Consider the following 22420-nt stretch of genomic DNA (forward strand, 5'->3'; position numbering starts at 1 on the left):
AGAGCAGTTTTTGGAGTTAATGGGTGTAAACCAGACTGGAGCATGTTTTAGAGAACTGGAGGAAAAGTAGTAAAGAACACCAGGCTATTGATTTAGTGAGCTCAGGGGAAGTATGACAGTAATTTTATGGAACAGAGATCTTTAGGATAAGGGACTATAAAGGTATGTTGGAAAGTCTGTGGGAAGGAACCAGAAGACACGTGTTGAGAAAGGGAAGGAAAAAAAGATGGTAGGTGTGAAGAGTTTGAGGTGGCACGTTCTTTCTAAGCACTTGTACAAGCCACAAAGAACTTTTTCCCAAAGAACAGCTACTTAAGCAGAATTTTTGTTGGTTGTCTCATCCCAGAGGTGAATTTTCCAGGCAGTTAGACAAAAATCTAACCAGTAGTTTCTGAAAGCCTTCAATGTGTTTTCACCTGTTCATAAAGAGTTTGAGACTTTTCTGGACCAGAAGTCAACTAGCTGGGATCATATACAATCCAGAATGAAGACAAGTATTGTTGACATGTCTGAAATAATTTGGTTTAGTTGTTAGACCATCTAGAACAAGACTATGGCAGCTTTGCATTAGATGATCTTTTGTGACCTATAGACCCTATATGAACAGGGGAATATAAAGCCCGGAAGATAAAAGGACAGCCTAACAGAGATTTTAGGATTCTTCATTAGCTGTAGAATGCTGGGTCTGATTTGATTAAAAAGTGCCTTTTGTTGGTTGCTAGTTTCCTTGGATTTTTTGTTTATATAGTTTTGCAAAGTTTAGTGTTCAGAATAATGAAATATGAAATTGTATTTAGCCATCACTATATTTAGAGAAGACAGATGTGACTAGATAAATGTTGTAATTCCTGAGGCTGTCTGCTTTGATCTGATGTAATTATGGTTTTGACTGACTAGTTATTTGAATATTGCTTATTTGCTTCCTCTGGTTTATGTTGGATGGTTTTGAAAACCACTCTTTAATTCATTTTTGGAATTAAGATAGTGTTTGCCATTTTCTGTTTGTGCCCTTCTTTATAGTTTTTTGCTAATTCATTTGTTAAAACATTTTTTACATAGGCTATTTGGTTTAAATATGACTGTCTTGCACATATGCAGAATATTCTATTACATGGCTTATACATTGCTCATGTAATAAAATTCCATTGTAGTACATGCAAAAAGAGGTCAGACTTCATGTTGCTGTGGGAAATTTAACTCTTGTGAAACTAAATTCTAGATTCTTTACATTTTAAATTTTTATATCAGCTTCCATTATTTAATTCTGCCGCAAATAGTGCACCTTTTGACCAACCTCTCTCTGGTTTGTTTCAGGGGCCCAGCAGTCTGTAACATCACAGGCTTTGGAGAAAGAGGTGCTAGAGAAGCTTAAGACAGAACTAGAGGAGGAGCTAAAACACCTTGAAGAAGAAATTTTGGAAGGTCTGTGCTTATTTGGTGGACTCCTCCCCACCCTGTGTATTTTGATTGATGCTGTCTTTATAATGCAACAGTTCTTCTTCAGGTATATGGGGTGTCCATTGTAGGATGTGTGTGCGCCTGTACACTCATGACCAGAGATTGTAAATAGCAGAGTCTGTGCCTGTGCAGAGCAGTGCCTTGTGCTCTCAGGCAAGGACATATAAGGAGGCGTGGATCTGCGGCTTGAGGTGGAACAGTTGTGGTGTCTGCTGCTTATAGCTGCTTCCCGCCTTTCACATTTTTTTATTTATTTTATTTACTTAGCTATTTTTTATTTTTATTTTTCTTGATCTCTTAGTCAGAGCACAACTTATGCTTGTGGACTCCCCACCCAGCCCATTCCCCTTTGCCTCCGAATTTCTTGCCTCACCCTTTGTGCAAAAGATCTAGACTAGGTCTACAGAGTCCCCAGAGGGCAATCCAGACTTCCAGAAAACGGGACCACTATCTTCCGTGACCACTCAACCTTCCTCTAAGTGATCATTTTGATAACCTGGTTAAGGGCCTCAAACAATGTCTTCCTTCAGATCTTCTGCTGCATAATTCCTTCATCCATGCTCCCTTCAGAGTTTGCCTATCCTGTTTCCCACCTGCCTGAGAACTTGTTACCTCAGACAAGTGGATCCTAGAGGTGGATATTCTAGTCATTTCCATTTCTCACCTGCTCCCTGTCCCTCTTCAGGGACCCCTTTCATGGAGTTCTCCTAAAGAAGGAAGTTTAATGTACTCTGGCATTGTTGCAGAGCTAGCCACATCTGTGGCCAGATTCAGCAGTGATGTAAATGGTTGTGTAACTTTCATAGTGGATATAAGTGATAAAATAGTGTAATTTTAAAGTTTTCAGCGTTGTGCAAAATACGTGTAGCTTACAAGTCACATACATGCATGGATCTACCTGCTAACATGAAGCTCTGAGTAAGAAATTAGAGGAGATGCTTTGGCCCACAGATTTCCATGGGTTTGTAATTATTTCAGGCTGAATTTGTCCCTGGTGTGTCTTCCTGAAATTATTATATAAGCATGCTCTTATTCTGGAGCCATGGCATTTCACTGTGTGAAGTAAACTTCATGCAACTAGCAGCTGAACAGTTCTGTTGCTAATTGTATTTAGTGTTTTGTGATTTGCTTTTGCTTTGTCCTCAGCATTCACCAGCACAGGGTTTGACTGCCATACTTCTCCAGTATTCAGTCCTGCTAATCCAGAGAGCTCAATAGAAGATTGTTTAGCTCATCTTGGAGAGAAAGTGTCCCAGGACCTGAAAGAACCTCTTCACAAAGCACTACAGATCCTGCTTAGCAAGTAAGTTGCCATTTGCTTTACTCCATGGGAAGGTACTTTTCCTTTTAAATTCTTACAGCTGATATGATGCTTGTTATTTGATTGCACTTTGTTTTGATATTGTTTCTCTTCCAATCTTCCTTTGCTGTGTTTAACATTAAGATGATTTTCAAACCCTTTTAACTTCTGAGCATTGAGCCTCCAAAATTTGCTTGACATACTTTAAACCACTGGTTGATATCTGGCAATCCCTGAAAACCATATATTTCTTGGATACTGGACTGTAGCCAGGTTAGCTTCGCCAGTCTATACTTAAGATTATTGTTAGGTTCTGGATGCTGTAACTGTAATATCATGGGGATAATATTGTTGATATCTCTGTATTTTAGGTACCCAGATGTTGCTAAACTTGTCTTGGTTGCACATCTGCCAATGGAACTACTTCCACATTTTCATAGTGAGAACGTACCTCTCAGCTTGTCATGCTCCTGGCCTTTAAGATGAGGGACAAGTAGGAAATAATAGAGAAGTTACATTCAGGTAGCACAGAAACGTGTTTAAATGTAAGTCAGTTTCTTTTGTTATTTTTTAAAATTGTAGTGGGGTGGGTCCTCAAGGAGCCCAAATGAGACAGAAAAGGGGTGGTTTTACTTGTTACTGCATCCTTTCAGGTGAGTGTGGGCAGTTGGCTATCTGTAGTGGGTAAAGAACTGGCCTTTCATCTTAGGAATCAATGTTTAAATCCCAATAGGACAAGTACCTGACGTCCCGGTGTCTTGGTTAAAGTGATTCCTAGATATCAGAGTTGCTTTGCTTGCCATTTTTTTCAGTGTGAATGAGCAATCTGAGTTTTAGGGAAGCCAAACTGACTTCTTGCTATTCTAGTTGCACTGGATGACAATGTGACTGATGTCCAGAATTTGTGCATAGAAAGTTTGGGCTGGGAGGAGCCAGTTTGAGATTATCTATATACATTTGGCTGTGAAGACAGCATTGGAGAAGTTTGGGCTCCACTGTTTCTGATTTGTGGATTTATAGACTAATGGGGGTAGGAGGAAATTGAGGTTTTCAGGTCTGCCCATCCTTTGAGCATTACTTTCCCAGAATTCTTCTTGCATAGCTGTTCCTGATATTTTTAAATAACAAGGTAATGAAAGCCCAGAGTGTCAGTTGCCAAGTTTAAACTTCAGTTCTGGTATTGTGGGCCTATAGTACCTCGTACGGGCACTGGGGAGAGATCTCTGGGCCCTTATGAGGAAAGTGACCTTCACGCAGGCTTTTGAGAGGTAATGAGATGTGTAAGTAGTTCCCTGAGTAGCCCCCCTTCTTGCAGTGAACCAAGTGGTGCAGTTGCTGACTTAATAAATGAAATTGATGTTAATGGAAAGTGGATTGTCACACTTTTTGGGTATGCAAATGGGGTCTCTTTGCACTTGTGCGTAGACCAGCTAAGATTAAATCCAGACTGAATCCCAAAGATGCTGTGCTCAGTTGCATGGAAAGGTCTCTTGTTGCATCTACAGTATCTGGCCGGGACTGTTTGTGGAACTACTCAGCTTTGTTGCTTGATCTGCACAGTTGAAATATATGGTCTAGTCATTATGTCCTCCATCTTCAGAAGCTAATAAATGCAACAACTTCCCTTATGTCCAGCTTTTACTGGGCCAAGAAATTAAGTTCAATCTTGTGTATGGAAATGCTTTGTTCTGCCTGTAGGTTGTCATACCAGCTAACGGTGAAATTTCTCTAATTATTTTTTTCGAAAAAGAATGAGAACTAGTCACTGATTTGGTTCCACTTTAATTTTTTTTTGTTATAGTACATAGTGTTAATGAGAATTCTATTGCTAAGCTCTCCACAGGTTAACTGGTGTTTGGGTGACCCATGTGAGTTACCTGTGCACAGAAACTGTAGTTTTGTAGATCTTCAATTTGTCTAGCATATGATGTGAGCCTAGAGACAGTCTTAGTTGTACTGAACTCTTGGCACAAAGTTACCTATTGCAGTGTTCTGCAAATGGTTAGATCTTGTTAATCATCTATGTGCTCCTTTAGAAATGCACACAATGTATCTTTCAGATGATGCCCTTATACAGAGAGAAAGCTCTTTTATCTTCCATTCATTTCCCCACTCCTCTTGGTAACAGGTAAGCAGGATATAGAGAGCTTATGGACCATTAATGCCATAGGATTGTTCCTCCTTTGCAGGATGATAGGTTTTTCTTTACCCAATTTCCTAAAACATTTATTTACTTTGTTACTGAAGGAATAACTCTGGATTATAGCACTGCAATACTAGTGTTGATTGGTTAATTTTTAAGAGGCACTTTAATTTTAAGTTTCATTTTGACATGCTTTGTAATTATTTAAAAAATTACCCTTTGGACTTAAATTTTGTGTGCTTCTGCTTAATGTAACCTGATTTGTGTTTTGGTTGGTTGGTTTACAAAGATATTTTCTTTTGGGGAAGGTTGGTCAAATTTTTTATGGAAATATGAGGGAAAACTGTTTCACCGAGAAAAAGACACATCTTAAGTATTGTGCTCTGAGAACTCAACTTTGTTTTGAAAAAGAAAGAGATGTCTTTGTAGTCCTGAATGGGGGGTAGTTCCTTTTGCCACATTTGAAATCATTTTGGTTTTGAAATAAAACTAAACATAAATAAATATTAGATATTAAATACAAATAAAGATATGTAACTGCAAAAATCTGAGTTTGGATAGTAAGTGGGTCACTTGAATCTCAGAAGGTATGGTAGTATGATTCTCCAGTTGTTTGTAGGTGCAAATACACTCATAGCCACACATTATTCTGTTAAGTTTTACACTGCTGAGAGTTCATGTGACCTTTCCATGTAGTTTTATTGCAAATTTCTATTTGGTATTTGTAAATAGTTTGTAAATAGTTTGGACCTTTAAATCAGAGGGAGCTCTGCTCAACAGCCTCTTCCTGCAGCAATAAAGCTCTTGAACTTTCCAACTTGTTGTCAGTTCAGAAACTTGTAACACATGCCATTTTTCTGTAGCTAAAACAATACAGTCAATTAATGTTGTTGTAAGTTTGAGCACATCCTGTGCGTCATAGGCTATGGGGTTCATGCATGACAGTTGAAGGGGCTGCACATGGCCTTAATGACTGATGTATTCTTGACTTTGTCTGAGCCCTTTCAAAATTAATTTAGGCCTGGTTGGTATTTGGATGGATGATCATCTGGGAATACCTGGTGGTGTAGGTTGTTTTGTAACAGCAAGAACTTTTTACATAATTCCTTTCAATAGAAAATCTTTCATAAAAAGTTGCTTTACGTGAATGCCTAGTCACATTGCTCTACAGTGCTACATAGAAGATGTTGGTTTGATTCCTTCTCCTGTTAACTTGCCCTCTAGGCCCTGGTCCACACTTACGTGGCGATTCGGCGGCAGTCGACGGGAGTTACGCAAACTACACAGAGTAGCTTGTGTAACTCACATTGACTGCTTGCGTAATTCACGTCGACTGTTGTGCTTCCCTTCTGCGCACTGTCTACACTGTGCTATGCCGACGGGAACAGTATTCCCGTCAACGCAGCGCTATACTACTTGACGGGGTGATTTTACTCAGTCGACTTCCTGATTGATTGAGCGGGTCTACACTGACCGCTTAATCGATCTGGTGGTGGTGAATTTGCTGCCGTCAGTATAGACATGGCCTAGGACTTCATTGAGTAAAACTAAAACTTCAGTAGCCTGCAGCCATATGGCCATGGGATGTAATCACATCAAATTTCAATATAAGCAAGTTTGGAATACCTAAGAAAATATGAATCTCACACATGCCAGACTGGAGCTGCTATTTAATCTCCTAATGTGACTACCTTCTTTCAGTGTGATTGCTTTTCTCTGTCTATCAGTTCATTTAAAACTAAATGTAAAAAAGAACTAAAGTTAAGACTTGTACTTAAAATAAGTAAAATTACGGTTCCAACAACAAACTTAATTCTGGTTTTCTATCTATTTTTACTACAATAGGGTTTTTTGAGACATGATCATATGTCAGTAGGTAATGTGATATGCCTATTTAGCATATAAAATATAAGGAAAGGAAGAGCACCTTTTCCTATAAACCTATATGTAAAATAACATTTTAATCTGCTTATACCTAATATATATTGTTTGTAAAGAGAGCTGGTTGGAAATTTTCACAAAAAACCTTAAGTTTTGTCTGGAAATGCCAGTTCTTAAGGGCAAAATGTTTCATCAAATCTATTGCAGATTTGATTAAACATTTGCTGAAGCTGGCCTGCAGTGCACTACAGTGGAAAACTGCCGGTGTTCCAGGGTCAACAGCTCCGCAGTAAAGAGCCTGGAAGCCCCAGGAGCTCTGGCTAGAGTCCAGCTTCTTGGGGCTGATAGATTCTGGTCAAGCAGAGGCTCTCACAGATTCCAGGGTCCCTGCCATGGAACTAGGAGCTTGGAAGTCCTAGAACCAGCTCCCAGAGGCAGCCTTGCCATGAGGTCTGCCATAGGCTGGAGACCCTGTGCTTCCTGACTCTCAGACCAGCTGAATAGTAGCTAAGAAACTGATGTAAATGTCAATTTCATGTATTTTGTTTCAGGAACCCCTGAGTTTTGGCCAACTCCTAAGGCTATTGTACTGTGACCTCTAACCAGATCAACTTTTATTAGAAACTCCTTGTGGAATCTTATTACCTTAAGATCAGTGATTCCCCTCTAAAGTTGTGTTGAAAGGGAATATAGGATTTACTGTAACGGATCAGTGAGCCTACTAATCGAGTATCCTGTCTCAGGTAGTAAACTATACCAGATTTTTAATTTAAAAGCCTGTGGTTTATCTAGCCAAATATGCAATACAATACTACTGGCAGAGGGGAATGCTGCCTTGACTCAGTTGTAATCTATGTTCTGAAGCATGAGACATGATAGCTTTTGAAACTGTCAACTTAGCTAGTATAACTGCTTATTCATGCAGTGGATGTGTGAACATTTAGTTACCTGCGAATTGAAAGAACTTTAATCTTTGTTTTTTCCTTATAACTTTTGTTGTTGGTTTAATTCCTGCAGGCCAGTGACTTATCAGGAATACCAAGAACGCACCCAGGAGGCCGCTACTCATGCCAGTGGATGGAACAAGGTAATAACTGAATTACCTTAACTTTTAATCCTTAACATTTTGAAGCTGGGGGGATGTTTTCCCAATAACACTTCTATAGCAGGATATACAGACCTATGGACTTCAAATATTTAGGAGCAACTCAGAACCAAAAATAAATAGGCTACTGTCCAGTATTTTCTCCCCTCCAAAAGATGTGTACTTGTGGCGTGCAATTTTTTTTTGCTAGACTGCATTTAATGCATTTGCTATTTGTTAATCTAATCTTCTTATGCTGGTGTTGGGTAACTAGTAAGATAAAGAGGTAGAGTTGCTGTTGGTTGACATCAATGCCTGGATGCTGATTAGTAAAAACTTTAAATTCCCTAGATACATTTGCTGTTGTAGTAGTTCTTTAGTGAAAATTGAGAAAAGTATTTCCATTATACCACTTTGCAATCCCTTCATTTTTTTTGTTGACTTTTAAAATTCTTTACAGTGCTGAATCTAATTCTGAGAAAAGTAAAGATAACACACTGCAAGATTTTGAGGTTTTAATGACTCAGAAAATTGAGTTAGGCTTTCTGCAGCACCCTCAACAACACTATCATAGGTGTATGAGCTGCTAGAGGGCTTTTTATGGTCATCACACAATATGTGATAGTCTATTTACAGCGGCACTGCATCTTTTCTATAATCTATGAGGCCTATGCATACCGCTTTGTACTATATTGTGTGATCCATCTAGCTTGAGAGATGTTTCTCAGAGAATCCCAAGACTTTGCAAAATGATATGCAAATCTATAAGTGGAGTTACTTCATCTAGGATACAAATGCAGCCACTTCAAATGCAGTGACTGACAGACAGTGCACAGCTACACTGTGCAGCAGGGTAAAACAAAAAGTTAATTTCTTTTTCAGTTGAAACTTCATGTGGAATTTAGGTAACCTAATATGATTACCTAGTTAGAGTATGGCCATTAGACTGAGGCTAGCACTCTATTTTTGCCCTCATTCATGTTCTCTCACACACCCCAAAAATTTTTAGGGGACACAGGGTGCCCGGTTTGTTCTTATCATTCAAAAGAGAGCATAGTTCCAGCCTGGTGTTAGCTGGAGCATTGGTTCTGCATTGACCCAGCAAAGAATGCTACCTATTGAATGGCAAAATTACTTCCTACTGACTTAAGTGATAGCTGCATTGAGATACTTTGATTGTGCTAATTTTGCTTGACCCTTGCTAATTTGACATCTCATGGGATCATAATACAAAATGAAAATACATAAGTCCAAGGAGCCAGAAAATTAAAGTTTCCACAAAATTCAACTCTGACTTTTCCGACTTCTTCAATTTAAAATCTGAATATTAACATTGCATTAATATATTTTCCGTGTAGTATGTCATTAGAGGACATAACACTATTTAAAAAACAAATTAACCTTCTGGTTCTTGGGTATTACAGCTATCTTCTACTTTTGTCATTCATATGGAAATTGAGATTTTATGCTGAAAACTGATCAACCCTAGATGTGGAGAAGTAATACCTCTGACTATAATGCTTGTATTTAAGGTATAAGTTTCCTTTTGGAGATCCATTTTCATCTGAAAGGACAATAGATTTCCCTGTGGACTTACAAAATATTCAAGTCTGCATATTTTATACCCTGTAAGTCATCCTGCCATGTGTGTTCTGCTTCTTGAGCTATCCTCTGAAGCTTTTTAGCTTGTATGGTCATGTGACTCTGACCAGTAACAGGGCTTCATCAGTAACAGTAGCCACCCTTAGATAAGTGTTCAGTGAATGTGTTTCTAATAGATTGTACATCTCATGCTCAGACACACATTTTGATGAAACCATAGTTATAGACTCTGTTTTTCTTTATCGTAACTGGAAAAAAAACAGGAGAATAACATGTGAACCCCAAAAGCTGCACAAAATATAATTTTCTCAAATGCAGAGTCTTATCTTAAATCAGCTGTAGAATCAATTATCACACCTTCAGGTTTCTCTTTTGGCATTCAGGGTGATATGTCTCTCATCCAATGGCTAACTAACTATTCAGTAGTTTTTTGACATAGGAAACTATTGATGAGCTAGGAGCACAACTTCTTTAGGCCTCAGAATCCTGTCAGCTTAGGTGGCTTATTGGATCACAAGCTATAAGAACAGATATAGGTGGAGCATGTATGTCTGTATATGTACTGTAGAGCCTCAGTTATGAACACCAGAGTTACAAACTAACCAGTCAACCACACACCTCATTTGGAACCAGAAGTATGCAATCAGGCAACAGCAGAGACAGAAAAAAATAAATAAATACTGTACAGTACTGTTAAATGTAAACTACTAAAATATAAAGAAAAAGCAGCATTTTTCTGTATTAAGTCAATATTCAGTTGTAAACGTTTGAAAGAACAACCATAATGTTTTGGTCATGGTTATGGACATTGCAGAGTTATGAACAACCTCCATTTCCAAGGTGTTCGTAACTCTGAGGTTCTGTTGTATGTAAATATAGTGTTTGGGCTTAAGGGGAGGAGCTGTAAAATATTGCCCAAATGGTAGTTACAAATGTCAGACATTTCATAATTTAGTTTATTAAAGCAGGTATTTTACACGGGCACTTATTGATTTACCCTTGGTGAATATAAACATTTTATGTGTGCTGTTAGCCATCTTTTTTTTTTTTAAAACATAGTACTTCTGAGTATGTGCAATATGTCAACCTTGAATGTAGACCTATTAGTTAATGGAACATAGAATTTGGATTTTCTGTCCATGGTTTTAATATAGTGTATAGCAATTTCAGAAAGAGAGGTTATTTTCTTGAGTTCCCTTTAACATGTTAAGTAGCTTCTATTTGAGATAATCAATTTAGATTTTTATTATACTCCTTTCTAGAAAGCAAATAACAGGTTGGGAAAAAATAAAGATACATTTATTTACAAGTCTAATAACAAAATTGTATAAAAGTAGAAAAGAGTGAACCAGGCTTTCAAAACTAATTACTGAAACATAAGAAATATTGAATTAAATGCAGGAACAAATCATAAGAGTATTTTATTTCCATAAGTAAAATCCTCTGTGCTGAAATTCTTAATCAAATTTTCTTAAGAGGTTGGTAGTCTGCTAACCATGTAGCTACTAGAACTGAGATTTTGCAGCCTTAGATTCTTCCACCTTTGGGTCTGGTTATTCAGCCCTTTAACCTGAAAGCCCCTCCAGCCAATGGAGATTCCAGTCTTCGACTAGCTTTCAGTTGAGAATGACCAGCCTCATCAGGACAAATTTTCCATAGCACTTGCTAGAGTTAACCATCTAGAGCTTTCTGATTTTATTTCCAATGCAAAACTTTTAGTCCAAAAGATAAGATACTGTTTCAGCAAACCAGAATGGAAGGTTCATAGTATAAATAAAATATATGCCTTCATCATTCTTTGGAGCATCCTTATCCTCCTGGAATGTGTAGCAATTCATCTAATACTTATTGTTTGAATAGATGGAGTAAGAATGTATTGGTTTCATTTCCTGTTAAATTCCTTTCTCCTTTCTTGGCAGTGTTTTGTAGAAAAACAATTGTTAGGATAAGAGAGAACAACTCAGATGTCTTTTACAGCAGCTTTAGTCTTCTCCAGTTCTCCTGATCAGTGTTGTTTTTTCCCCTTTGGAGGAGAAGCTGCTAAAATGAATTAGAAAAAAATCTAACATTAGAAGTTGAGATATCTTGTCAAATTTAGTCGATAGGCCTACTACAAAGTATAAGGGTTGAACAGGAATAATACTTTGGTAACTTGCTCTGTGCCCTATTAGGATAATACCTATTATATTCTCAAAGAGCCCCAAAAATTGTAGGGAAAAATGTTTGAAAAGCTTTCCATTGAGATTGACACCTGATATAAAAGCTTTCAGTTGAGAAATAAACAAAAGCTTTTAAATCAGATGTCTCTCTATTCTTGTATTTTTATTACTAGGGGCACTTTGCATAGAAATGGAAACTTTTTGCCTTGGGAGATTATCTGCTCCTCATGTTTACTTTTGCCACCTGAAGTTGTTGCTGCAAACAGAGGGATGTTGTTTCAGGAGGGGAAGCCGACAGGAGGAGCAGATACATTCCTAAAGTGGATGGATGCTGTTTCCATGCAAAATGTTTTCAGTAACAAAAATCTGAGGGAAAACAGCAGATTTGATATCCGTTATTTCTACATAGAATAGTTCTTCAAAATTTTCGTCACACAAACATGAAGTAACATTTGGATCTTAAATTGTACTTAAATGTCCTGTCAAGTTTGCTTTTGCCAAGGAATGGCAGAGGAGTCATTTACCCTTTTAGTAAAATAGTGAATAGGGATACTGAATTGAAGTAAGCCCTTGCTTGACTAGAAGTAAGCCCTTGCTTGACTAAAAGCAAGCCCTTGAACAAAAAACTTTAACTCCCATTCCATGCTGCTTGACATATCTTTTTCAAAGGATTACATGGCATATTAAGGAACCAAAGAGGTACAGCAGAAAACCGTCATCTAGAGGTTACACAAATGCATTTATCTTCCTGCAAGTGAAATGCTTGGGCACATGTTTTATCTGGGTTTATGGTTAATCTGGATTAGGAGAAATAAAACTGAAACTGGAAGGACAAAGTGATATGTTTTTTTTAATTAGAAAAAAAAAGTTGCACCCATTTTGCTCAGCACAACATCTGGCAGTTTATGCAAGGTGACCTTTTTCTTGCCACAGATAGCCTGTGACTATACTCGGGGGGGAAAAAAATTCAAATTCAAACTAGCTTGAGCTTTCTGCTGCCAGATGAAAAAATGGTGTGATCCCTTCATCAACACAGGTATGGTGAGGAACCCAGTGTCAGAAGTAAACCAGTTTCCACCATGATTTGATATGGTTTAGCAGTCAGAATTAGCTTAAATATACAATTAATACAAAATACTTATTACCTTGAATGCCTTGGATATCAAAGCACTTTACAATGCCTATATGAAGTAAGCTTCCCCATTTTACAGATGGGGAAACAGAAACACAGAGGAGTTAAGTGACAGCCAAAGTCACTAAGTTAGTGACAGCTATGAATGGCTCCCTGATCCGGACATAGATTGCTCAGCTTCTCTACATTTTTCTAAAATTAGGTTCTGATTCTGGTCTCTGTATGTTGATGTGGCACGTATAGGGGATACAGAGATGCTGCAGCTGGCTGGAGAAGAATTCCATTGGCCCTTTGCTGCACCTTCTGTGAGGCCCGGCACAGAATCTCTCTATTGGTGTTGGTCTGCATTGATGAGATTAGTTGATTGAGAAGTGAGTATGCACATGAACTTGATCAGTCTGGTATAGAATCAGGAACATGTGCCATATTTAAACAGTACAGATTTCCACAGAATGTATGCACCATGCAAACATGAGCAGAAAGGAGACAGTACTAAACATAGCTGCATTTGTTATTTTTAGTGGAAAATACTAGCATGTTTCCAATATGCCTGGGCTGTCTAGTGACTCTGGACTCTATGCAGAGATTGTTGAAGGGGTTGATTAACTAACTGACTATTGACTATTTTCTAAATGAAAGTCTTCGGTCACTAAGACGTTTCTGTGGGTTTGGGTTAGAAGACAGAGCAGAGGAAAATATCCTGGCAGCAGACTCATGTACAAGAGTATCAGTTCTTTTATGCATGTCACACAGGAGCAAGATTTAGCTATAGAGATTTAATGTCTGGTTCTTGGTAAGGGAATTTCAGTAGTGAAAAATGCTTTCTCATCAGAGACTATGATGTGAAAGTAACATGTAGGAGCCTTAAGGCTTTGTCTATTCTGTTTAAACATTGTCCTTTTGCTTTATTAGGAGCAGCCTTTTTTTAAGCAGTAAATTAAAGTTTCTTTAAGGAGGTTTCTTTTAGAAATTGAGCTTTAGTAGGCATACCTGAGGTCTGGGAGCTAGATACTTTGTTTATTTTTAGGTATACTTCAAAAGTACACAATCACAAAAAAGTAATTCCTTAAATATACCAGTCCAAATAATCTTGCCATAGAATCCCAGTTTTGTGAATTGGGTCAGAGGACACCAATTGTGTAAGGATAATTGAGAATCAACTAAAGCAGGTAAATGGGCTGGCAATTTGTAAGCAAAGGAGGTTCATATAATCATGAAGCTAGAGGATATGACAGTAAGAATGAGTCTGCTAAATGGTACATGTGATATGACTACTGTGAAATGTTATTTCACAAATAAAGGAGCTGCACTATTTTTCCTACATTGACCCTTCAAAACCTGAATTGAATTGTGTACTGTTTGTGCTAAATTTTCTTCTTGGTTACACTGGAATAATCTTGCTCACTTAGTGGAATTGTTGTGGTGTAGCTAAGAGAATTATCTCATTGTTACAGCTAGTCAGAAAATTGTAGATAACCGTTTTCCTGATCCAAAAAAGAATTTTTTGTTTCATAATTTGTATGACGTTTTCCTTACTCTCTCCACCCCCATTTTCTGACAAGCTCTAAATAGGACACTTTCTCTGTGCACTATAATGCATAGAGCTTTTAGTATTGCTGCATATAATCTAGTGGGTGATCATGTAATGAAGGGCCCTGTTAATGCTTATGTACAATGGTGGAAAGCACTGTGGTTGCTTATGGAACTTAATTCTTAATTGTTTTTTACTTTTGTGTAGGTAAAATCTCAACTCTGATGTTTATATACATGCATCATTTTTGCACATAATAAAAAGTAGTAATGATCTGATTTAATCAGGGTGGGGATGTTGTTGGCTCTTTAATCCAACTTAGTGGTAGAGCTGTGGCAGCCTGATCCTGCCCTCATTGAAGTCAATGACAAAACTTAGTGGGAGCAGAACCAGACCTTGTATGCTGCTGCGCATGGAACTGGAGCTCAAGAGTAGAATTTGGTCTCTCGCTCCTCAGGCCTGCTAAGGTGTAGTGAGACTCAGGAAGATCAAATGCTTAAACAGGCAAGGGAAGAAAGACACTATCATGTGCAGTATGCTAGCAGTATGCTATTATTTACTGTAGCATTTTCATTTCCTAACCAGTCTTTTTTCCCCCATCAGCTTATAGTACATGGTTTTCACTGAAGGCTACACATGCCGTGTTTGAGGTTTTAAAAGTTAAAATTCCCTCAGCCCCCTGGGGTACCCAAAGCACTGAGGGAATAAAGCCTTAACACTGTTTTATTTTTTGAAACAGTGCGCACTAGGGAAATTTTAATATGTGGTCACAGAGTTCACACAGACAGGTAGTGCATAGCACACGGGCATGCTGTAGAGTTACACCTCAGCCAGTGAGTGTTCATGTAGATGTGTAATTCAGAAAGCTGAAAGAAATTTCCTGTGACTCTCCCCCTCCAATTCTATGCTGAGACAAAGTATGAGAAGCTTTAGTCCAAAAGGAGGGTAGGAAGTATCTGAAAATGTGGTTTAGAATAAAGTGGTATCTCAGTCAAAACTGTTTGAATGAAATGTTAACCTTTAAGATGGTAAGGGTAGGTGTAATATACTCTGTTCTTCCCTGTTGACAAGACCCTCTCCCATTTTCCAGATTCAGTTGTCAAGCAGTCAAAACACCCTATACCTCTCACCCAATGAGCAGGCATCTTTGTGAACCCCATCTGGGTTTTCACAAGCTGTACATCTGTGTAGGAATCTACCCTAGGCTCTGTACCAGTCTCAACCCTTAGCCTGCTTTTCCCATGTTGCTTTTCCTTTTTCCCTCTCAATTTTCCATCCTGAGATTGTGGTTAGGACCAGCACTGGAGAGGCTGCTGGGAGCAAGAAGTTCAGGCTGGAAGAAGAGTAGGTGGCAGCCTCCCAGGGGGGAGGAAAGCAGGCATTTGGGATTCACTCTAGCAGATAGTCTTGATTTCGACCTATCTCCTGTGGCCAGAAACCAAACCTTTTTCTCATAAACCACTTTCTAGTGACCCCTTAGGGGGACTGGTCAGTTTTTTATGGAGGATACATATGCAGTATATTTATTGGGAAGTGGGCACTTGAAAGCTTAGTAATGGTTTCTTCTGTGCCTGCTCAATGTGGTTTTTTCAAGTGTTGACTCTAATTCAAACCATTTTTTCCTGAACTTGGCAAAGTGCTACATAAAAACTTGATGCTGAGGGCAGTTTACATGCCCTTGGAAGAAAAAGCTCAAAGTTTAAAAGTTTAGCCCTTTTCTGCTTAAACAAAACAAAGGGTAGCAGGGTATTTACAGCAGGAGTTGTTTGTGTGCATATGTGTATATAATATAATGCTCTCAATTCGCTTTTCTTCACTTTCCAAAATAATTCACTTTTGGGTCAAGACCATTCATAGAAATCTGAAGATAATTTCTTTGGAAGGCTACAAACATGTTAAATTGGGCATGGAAGAGAAGTTTTTATGATGAAGACAATTTTGTAACATTAGGTAAAATCCTGTGTTTTCCCCACCCATTCCAAAAGTACAGAGGAGCCTTCTTAAGGGATTTCCTAACACCATGCATCTGCCCAGGAGTGTCTGTGAATTTGCTCCTTCGTTACATTTTGCACTGTTATCTGTTTTCTCCCTCAAATTGTCCTGACTGCCTCGTCTGTGTTTGTTGTAGCTTATGTAACCTCTGTGGGGGAAAAAAAGTCCTATCACTGTTCTAGTTATCTACCTGTATCTTGTGTTGTGGAGGGATGGGGCACAAAAATGCACTGCAGTTCTCCTCTGTAAGAGGGTCTGTCCCACAGAAGTTACTGTAATGTGCAGATTTCTTTACCTCAGATGAAATGCTGCTGCCCTACTGTTCTTTATTTTGTTTTTCCCCCATGGCTGTCTAAAACTGAAGCACATATTCCAGTGTTGTTTTGCATAACTGTAGACGGAGATCATTCATTTGTAAACTGTATGAACACTCCCTTCTCAAACACAATGGTGGTGAATCTAGGAAATGTTATCATTCTCAATCTTTGTGTCTCTTTTTGAAGGTCTTGGTGCCTCTGGTTCTGCTGCAGCAATTTCTGATGGAGCTGACAAAACAAGGCCAGGAGCCACTCGGTGCACTTTTGCAGTTTGGAGTAACGTATTTAGAAGACTATGCTGCAGACTATATCATCCAACAAGGAGGATGGGTAAGAAGGCAGTGGTTGGTTGATTGCATACCCCTTTGAGAGCGTGCTTCCATATATGTTTAGCTCATCCTCTGCTGGTCGTTCTATCAATAAAGTTTAGAGGATTTGCTAGTGGGTCAAGAGGTGGAGATAAGAGCAGTGATTTATTTGCTAGCCTCCAAAAAGGAAGGCTTAGATTCTTAGATGGGATATATGATTTGGGGTGTGGGCTTGTCCATTGAAGTGGGTCTCCAGTGGAAAACAGTCACTCATCCTTATATTGAGCACATTGCGATACAGATTCTACTTCTGTGTGGTTAACTCTTCTTCTGGTGTATAGACTATTGCACTTAGGAAGCAAATATACATAGGCCAATAACCACCAATGTACTGAGCCTGGGAGTTTGATCCCTCTTTAATTCCCCCCAATTCTGGTGAGTGCTGGACAATGTGTACAATATTTTCCCGTCTTTAACATAAGCTTTGGAATGTCTTTGGCAGAGGATGATCTCTCTTGTAGTAATTCCATATGGGAATGTCAGTAGGTATCACTTTAGAGACTTGACTGCCTTTTATTAGAACAGCATGTGATCCAGTAAGTTATTAGGCTACCCTTGCTCTAAATCTTGTTGCAAAATTCTTACATGCATAGTGACCTGGAGCTCAAGATTCATAGTGAATTGAGAGGTATATTTAAAAAAATAAATATTCGCACACTTTATACTGCAGTGGGTAGATCCAATTTCTGATCTATGTTGGGATGCCACCAAAAATGTGAAACCCCTTATTTCCAGCCCCAGCATTTTGTATGCTCATAGTTGACATGCTGGGTCTCCGGATTGGAGCTACACTGTAAGAGGTTGGGCTTCCAGATTATTTGTCTCAGGAAGGTAGAACATTGCCAGATTTAAATGGAATTAATCTGGGATTAATGAAATGACTCCAGCAAGTTGGTTTTATTGTAAAAATAAGCCGGTCAGGAAAATCCAGTGATTAAAATGTCCCAATGGGAAAAATCACATTGGAACAGCTTCTCAGACTGCAGTATTTTCGCTGAATTTTTCTTTGGCCGTGGGCTGTTCCATACTCACTTCCTCCTTGTCTCTGACTACTCCTCTTGGCAACAGGGTGTATTAGTTCCTTATGTTGGTGCTAATAGATTGCACCATAAAAAACAATTAGCCAAGGTGTTTGGGTTTGCCTGTCTAACCTTCAGCTTGTGCAGGATGGGCAGTTGTACATGGCATGCATTTCAGACCCTGGTTTAATTAGTGATTGCACTAGGATTTAAATGTGCATTGCTTTTGGTTAAGCCCTGTTTGCAATTTTAAGGAAGAAGACTGTTGGTGTTGTGCCTTATATAAGGCTGCTGCCCTTCATGCCTTACCTCTGGAAAGGCTATGTTCCATTCTCCAGCTTCTTTTTTAAGCCTTTTATAAACATACTGGTTAGAGCCTAGAGCTTCTGAAAACAAGCAGCCTCCCTGTATGGCTTTGGAGGGAGGAAGTGTGTGCATTGTGTTGGCTGTGTGACTGTGTGTGTGTGTGTGTGTGTGTGTGTGTGTGTGTGTGTGTGTGTGTGTACGTAGCTGGGTAGACTGTTCTGTGTGCCGTGTGCTTATCTGTATACATCCACTCAGGCATAAAATCAGAATGACACAAGTGGCATAGCAAATAAGCCAGAGCTATTTCTGAAACAGAGCAAAAAAGGCAGGGAAAGAAGTGAGGTGATGGAAACTTTCCAACTGAATAAATGTGGCAGCACTGCTAGTTGCTCCATAGATGCAGTGGGAACGCCTGTGCACGTGGTTTTCCTAATAGGGAGTTGTGTTTGCCCTTTGTTTCATCAAATGTAAATATTCAGATTCAATAGGCCATATCGATTTTTCTGTTTTGGATTAGGGAGTTCATATTCCAGATGCTGTCTATGCTTGATACTGTGTTATGAGTCAAAAACAGGTTACTGTTTTGGCTCCTGAAATGAAGGTAGCACAATTATTTAAAAGGAAAAGAAGTATCTGAAAACATGGCAAACTGTTAGCCAAAACCTTCTTTGTGGCTGTTTCAAGGCAGCACCCTCCCTAGCAGTTGTGTGTGGGTTGTAGCAGGTTATCAATAGTGCCACTCATGCTATGTCCTCACAGTTCTTATCTCCAGTGAATGGTGAACACAAAGACAATGAGAAGTGCAGCCAGGCTGCTGCCCCAGAGCTGTGCGAGGATAAGGCATGTGGGTGCAACCAGGGCTATCTGGTTCCTTATTCTTATCTTGAACCTGTGCAAGTGGAGCAAGCAGCATATGCAGTAGTGCCTGTTTAGAACTCATTTAAAAATGAAGAGATACCAGAATGACTTAAGCCATCTTGTGCACCAAACGCAGAGGAAGGGACTAGCTGAGCCTTCTTTGCAGAGGCAGGCCTTTGGGGATATGTGGTCTCAGAAGCAAGGAGGATTGTGTGGGCTGGAACCCACTCTAGTTTTTCCAAGGGAGTGTGGCCCTTTAAATTGGAGCGAGCATCTTCCAGGAAGAAAATACACAGTAGCAAGGGGAAGTGGGCTGGCTGAGCCTCCCCTCTCTCCAACCATTTTTCCTGTGGAGCTGGGATTTTGGGGACACGTGCTCATCAGTCCATGTCTGCAGCAGCATCTGGAAAGAGGTGGTTCTGCAGTGTCAGGGCATCCTGATTATACCACTGGGAGATTATTGGGTGTGGGAAAGGGGGAAATGGGCTAGGTAGTGGTCAAGGATTGAACATGATTAGAGGCTTAATCACTGGGGCAGTAGAATGAAAGTTGGAGCTTCATAATGGAAGTCAGTGAAGTCAGCATGCAGTATGGCGGGGTGGGAGGCAGCTCCACTACTCCAAAAGCCTCTGGGGCCAGAAGTGCCTTTTAGATTTCTCATCTCTTTACTCAGTGAGGATGTGTGCGCAGAGTGGGAAGGTTCTGAGGAGGGTGGTGCAGAGTAGGGCACAGGGGGAGAGGATGGGCTCACTGTATTGAAGGAGGGCAAGTATTCATGGGTAAAGGAATGGTTTAGTTAGGATTTTAATAGGTTTGAAAAAAACAAGATATTAAAGTAACTTTTATTTGTAGAGGCAGGTTAGTTCAGGAGATAATGGCTTGGCAGATGGGCATTTGGGAATAGCTTTATATCAAAACATAATGGGCACCTGTCCTTAGCCTGGTCACTTTGCTTGTATGTTGCATTCCATTCTCTTACCCAACATTTGTGTTTTGTCTTTTTAGATTGTAAATTCGTCAGGGCAGGGACTGTTTTCCTCCTTATTAAGGAAATGTGTGTCACATTTGGATGCAACTAAAATATAAATAATAGTTACTAAGAGTGGAAATGATTACTTCTGTCCAGTTTGCAATCCGTGAAAACCCTGTCCTGAAGATAGATGTGCATTAAGTTCTTAGGGCTGCAGGAAAGAAGGGGGCAGTCTCATTCTATCCCCACCTCACTTTCTCTTTGTAGAGTGATAGGTTAGCCTATAACTTTTGCATTATTTTATTCATTGTCTCCCTGTCAGAGCTCAAAGTCAGGTTTGATATTTAAAGCTCTCCAGAGGGCATGATTCTTTCTCTCTTGACTTTGTGTTTATTGAAGCTTGAATGGTCATGTGATAGGTCTTGTTCCTTTCTCATTTTGACCCATTGCAAAGCAGTTTCTGGGCTGATTTGGCAGTAGCTTAGCTCTTCTGTTTGCCCTGAAGCTGTATTAGGACACAAACAAACTGACGTGCAGTGCGCTTGCTCTCCCCCTCCCTCTCTGGCTCTGTCTCCCTCTCTGTCCTGACTTCTCCAGAGCTTAGTACTGCTGTATCAGAAGCGACTCTTGGTCTCGTGGAAGAGTGCAGAGTAAGACCAGACAGCTTGGGTAAGGCTTCTTTTTCAGGAGGCAATTTCTTTGGTACTTATCAAGCACAGCATGTCCTCTTCTGCAGAGCTAGGTTTCATCTGCATTGAAAAGAATCTTTGAGAAAATCTAGGAGAAGAATTACAAGATTGATTTGGTGAAAGCTAGCTGCCTAACCGGTTTTTGGTTTTGTTTCCTCAACTTTGCATTCTTGTCACCAGTCCTGCTTTTGGCTTGTCTGAGAGAGCGCTGAGTGTGAAATGTATGTCTGTACACTTTTTGAATATAAGATAGATGCATTTGGAACTTGCAAGCATTTGCCTCTCTTCTTTCTTGTAAAAGATTGATGCTTGAATCTGCTTTGTGATTCAGAGTAAAAGTGTCCCCCTCTTTCAGGGTTGATGCTGAGTTTGTAAGAAGACTTTGATACTACAAGGAATTGGCTCCTAGTATTTTGGTCTAGGTTTAATTTTTAACATTGATTTACTTTGTCTGGAAATGTTCATTCAGGGGAGCTACATGTAAGGTATTAGACTTTAAGGGGCTATCAATGTTCGGAATTCTTGTGTGGGTTGGGGCGAGAAAATGTTTTTTCTTTCCTTTGTACCTTGGCATTTTCCCTTCTGAAGGATCTTTACTGGAGTTTGTACCCCTTCTTGCTTCTCAGATTGGCACCTTATGAAGGTAAGACAGTCAGTTTGCACTATGAGAGATTAAAATAGCTGTCTGCAGCATCCCAGGACTCTGCCTTGGGAATGACAATGCAGAAATCTACAGACAAATACTACACTGTAGGAAAGGCAAAAACGTTTAATGTGATGGAAATACAAGGAAAGGGAATCTAACTGGAAAAGTTTATTTAAGGAGTTTTTATTTCAAAATAACTATACCTAAAATTTCTGTGGTAACACACACTAATCAAACAGCATTGGCTTTGCCTCATAAGAATGACCATAGTGGGTCAGACCAGTGGTCCATCTAGCCCAGTATTCTGTCTTTCGACTGGCCAATGCCAGATGCTTCAAAGGGAGTGAGAAGAACAGGGCAGTCATCAAGTGATCCATTCCCTGTCATCCAGTCCCAACATCTGGCAGTCAGAGGCTTATGGACACTCAGAGCATGGGGTTGCATCCCTGACTCTTGGCTAGTAGCCATTGATGGATCTATCCGCCATGAACTTATCTAATTCTTTTTTTAATCTAGTTATAGTTTTGGCCTTCACAACATCCCCTGGAAATGTGTTCCACAGCTTGACTCTGTGTTGTGTGAAGAAATACTTCCTTTTGTTTGTTTTAAACCTGCTGCCTATAAATTTCATTGGGTGACCCTTGGTTCTTGTGTTATGTGAGGGGATAAATAACACTTTCTCCACACTATTCATGATTTTATAGACCTCTGTCGTATCCCTCCTTAGTAGATCCTTTTCCAAGCTGAATAGTCCTAATCTTCTTAATTTCTCCTCTTATGCAGGCTGTTCCATATCCTTGATCCTTTTTGTTGCCTTTCTCTGTACTTCCCTAGATAACTTCTTTGGCACTGTAGAACAGATTTAGTACAGGCAGCATTTTTCGTGGCAGTATAGTACCTGTGACATGCTAGGTATTAGGGAGGGGAGTTTGCATGCTGAGTGGTTGAGCAATGCTTGGTGGGAA

The 22420-nt window shown here is 39.4% G+C and overlaps 1 protein-coding gene across 9 annotated transcripts in view; it reads left to right on the forward strand.

Annotated features, from left to right (window-relative positions):
- Positions 1-22420, forward strand: part of BCL2L13 (BCL2 like 13) — a 69356-nt gene that overhangs the window by 23060 nt on the left and 23876 nt on the right. For 8 of the 9 annotated variants that reach the window (XM_067536207.1, XM_067536206.1, XM_067536205.1 and 5 more), the window contains exons 3-6: positions 1315-1422; positions 2605-2761; positions 7800-7869; positions 16786-16929. In XM_067536207.1, the coding sequence (XP_067392308.1) occupies positions 1315-1422; positions 2605-2761; positions 7800-7869; positions 16786-16929 (479 nt within the window). Of the gene's footprint in view, positions 1-1314; positions 1423-2604; positions 2762-7799; positions 7870-13002; positions 13213-16785; positions 16930-22420 lie in introns of those variants that run through there. The other variant, XM_067536212.1, reaches the window with a different exon arrangement.

This window comes from Emydura macquarii, unplaced genomic scaffold (assembly GCF_026122565.2).
Source record: "Emydura macquarii macquarii isolate MOO-44397 ecotype Brisbane River unplaced genomic scaffold, CSIRO-AGI_Emac_v2 contig_3530, whole genome shotgun sequence".
NCBI classification, from domain to species: Eukaryota; Metazoa; Chordata; order Testudines; family Chelidae; genus Emydura; species Emydura macquarii.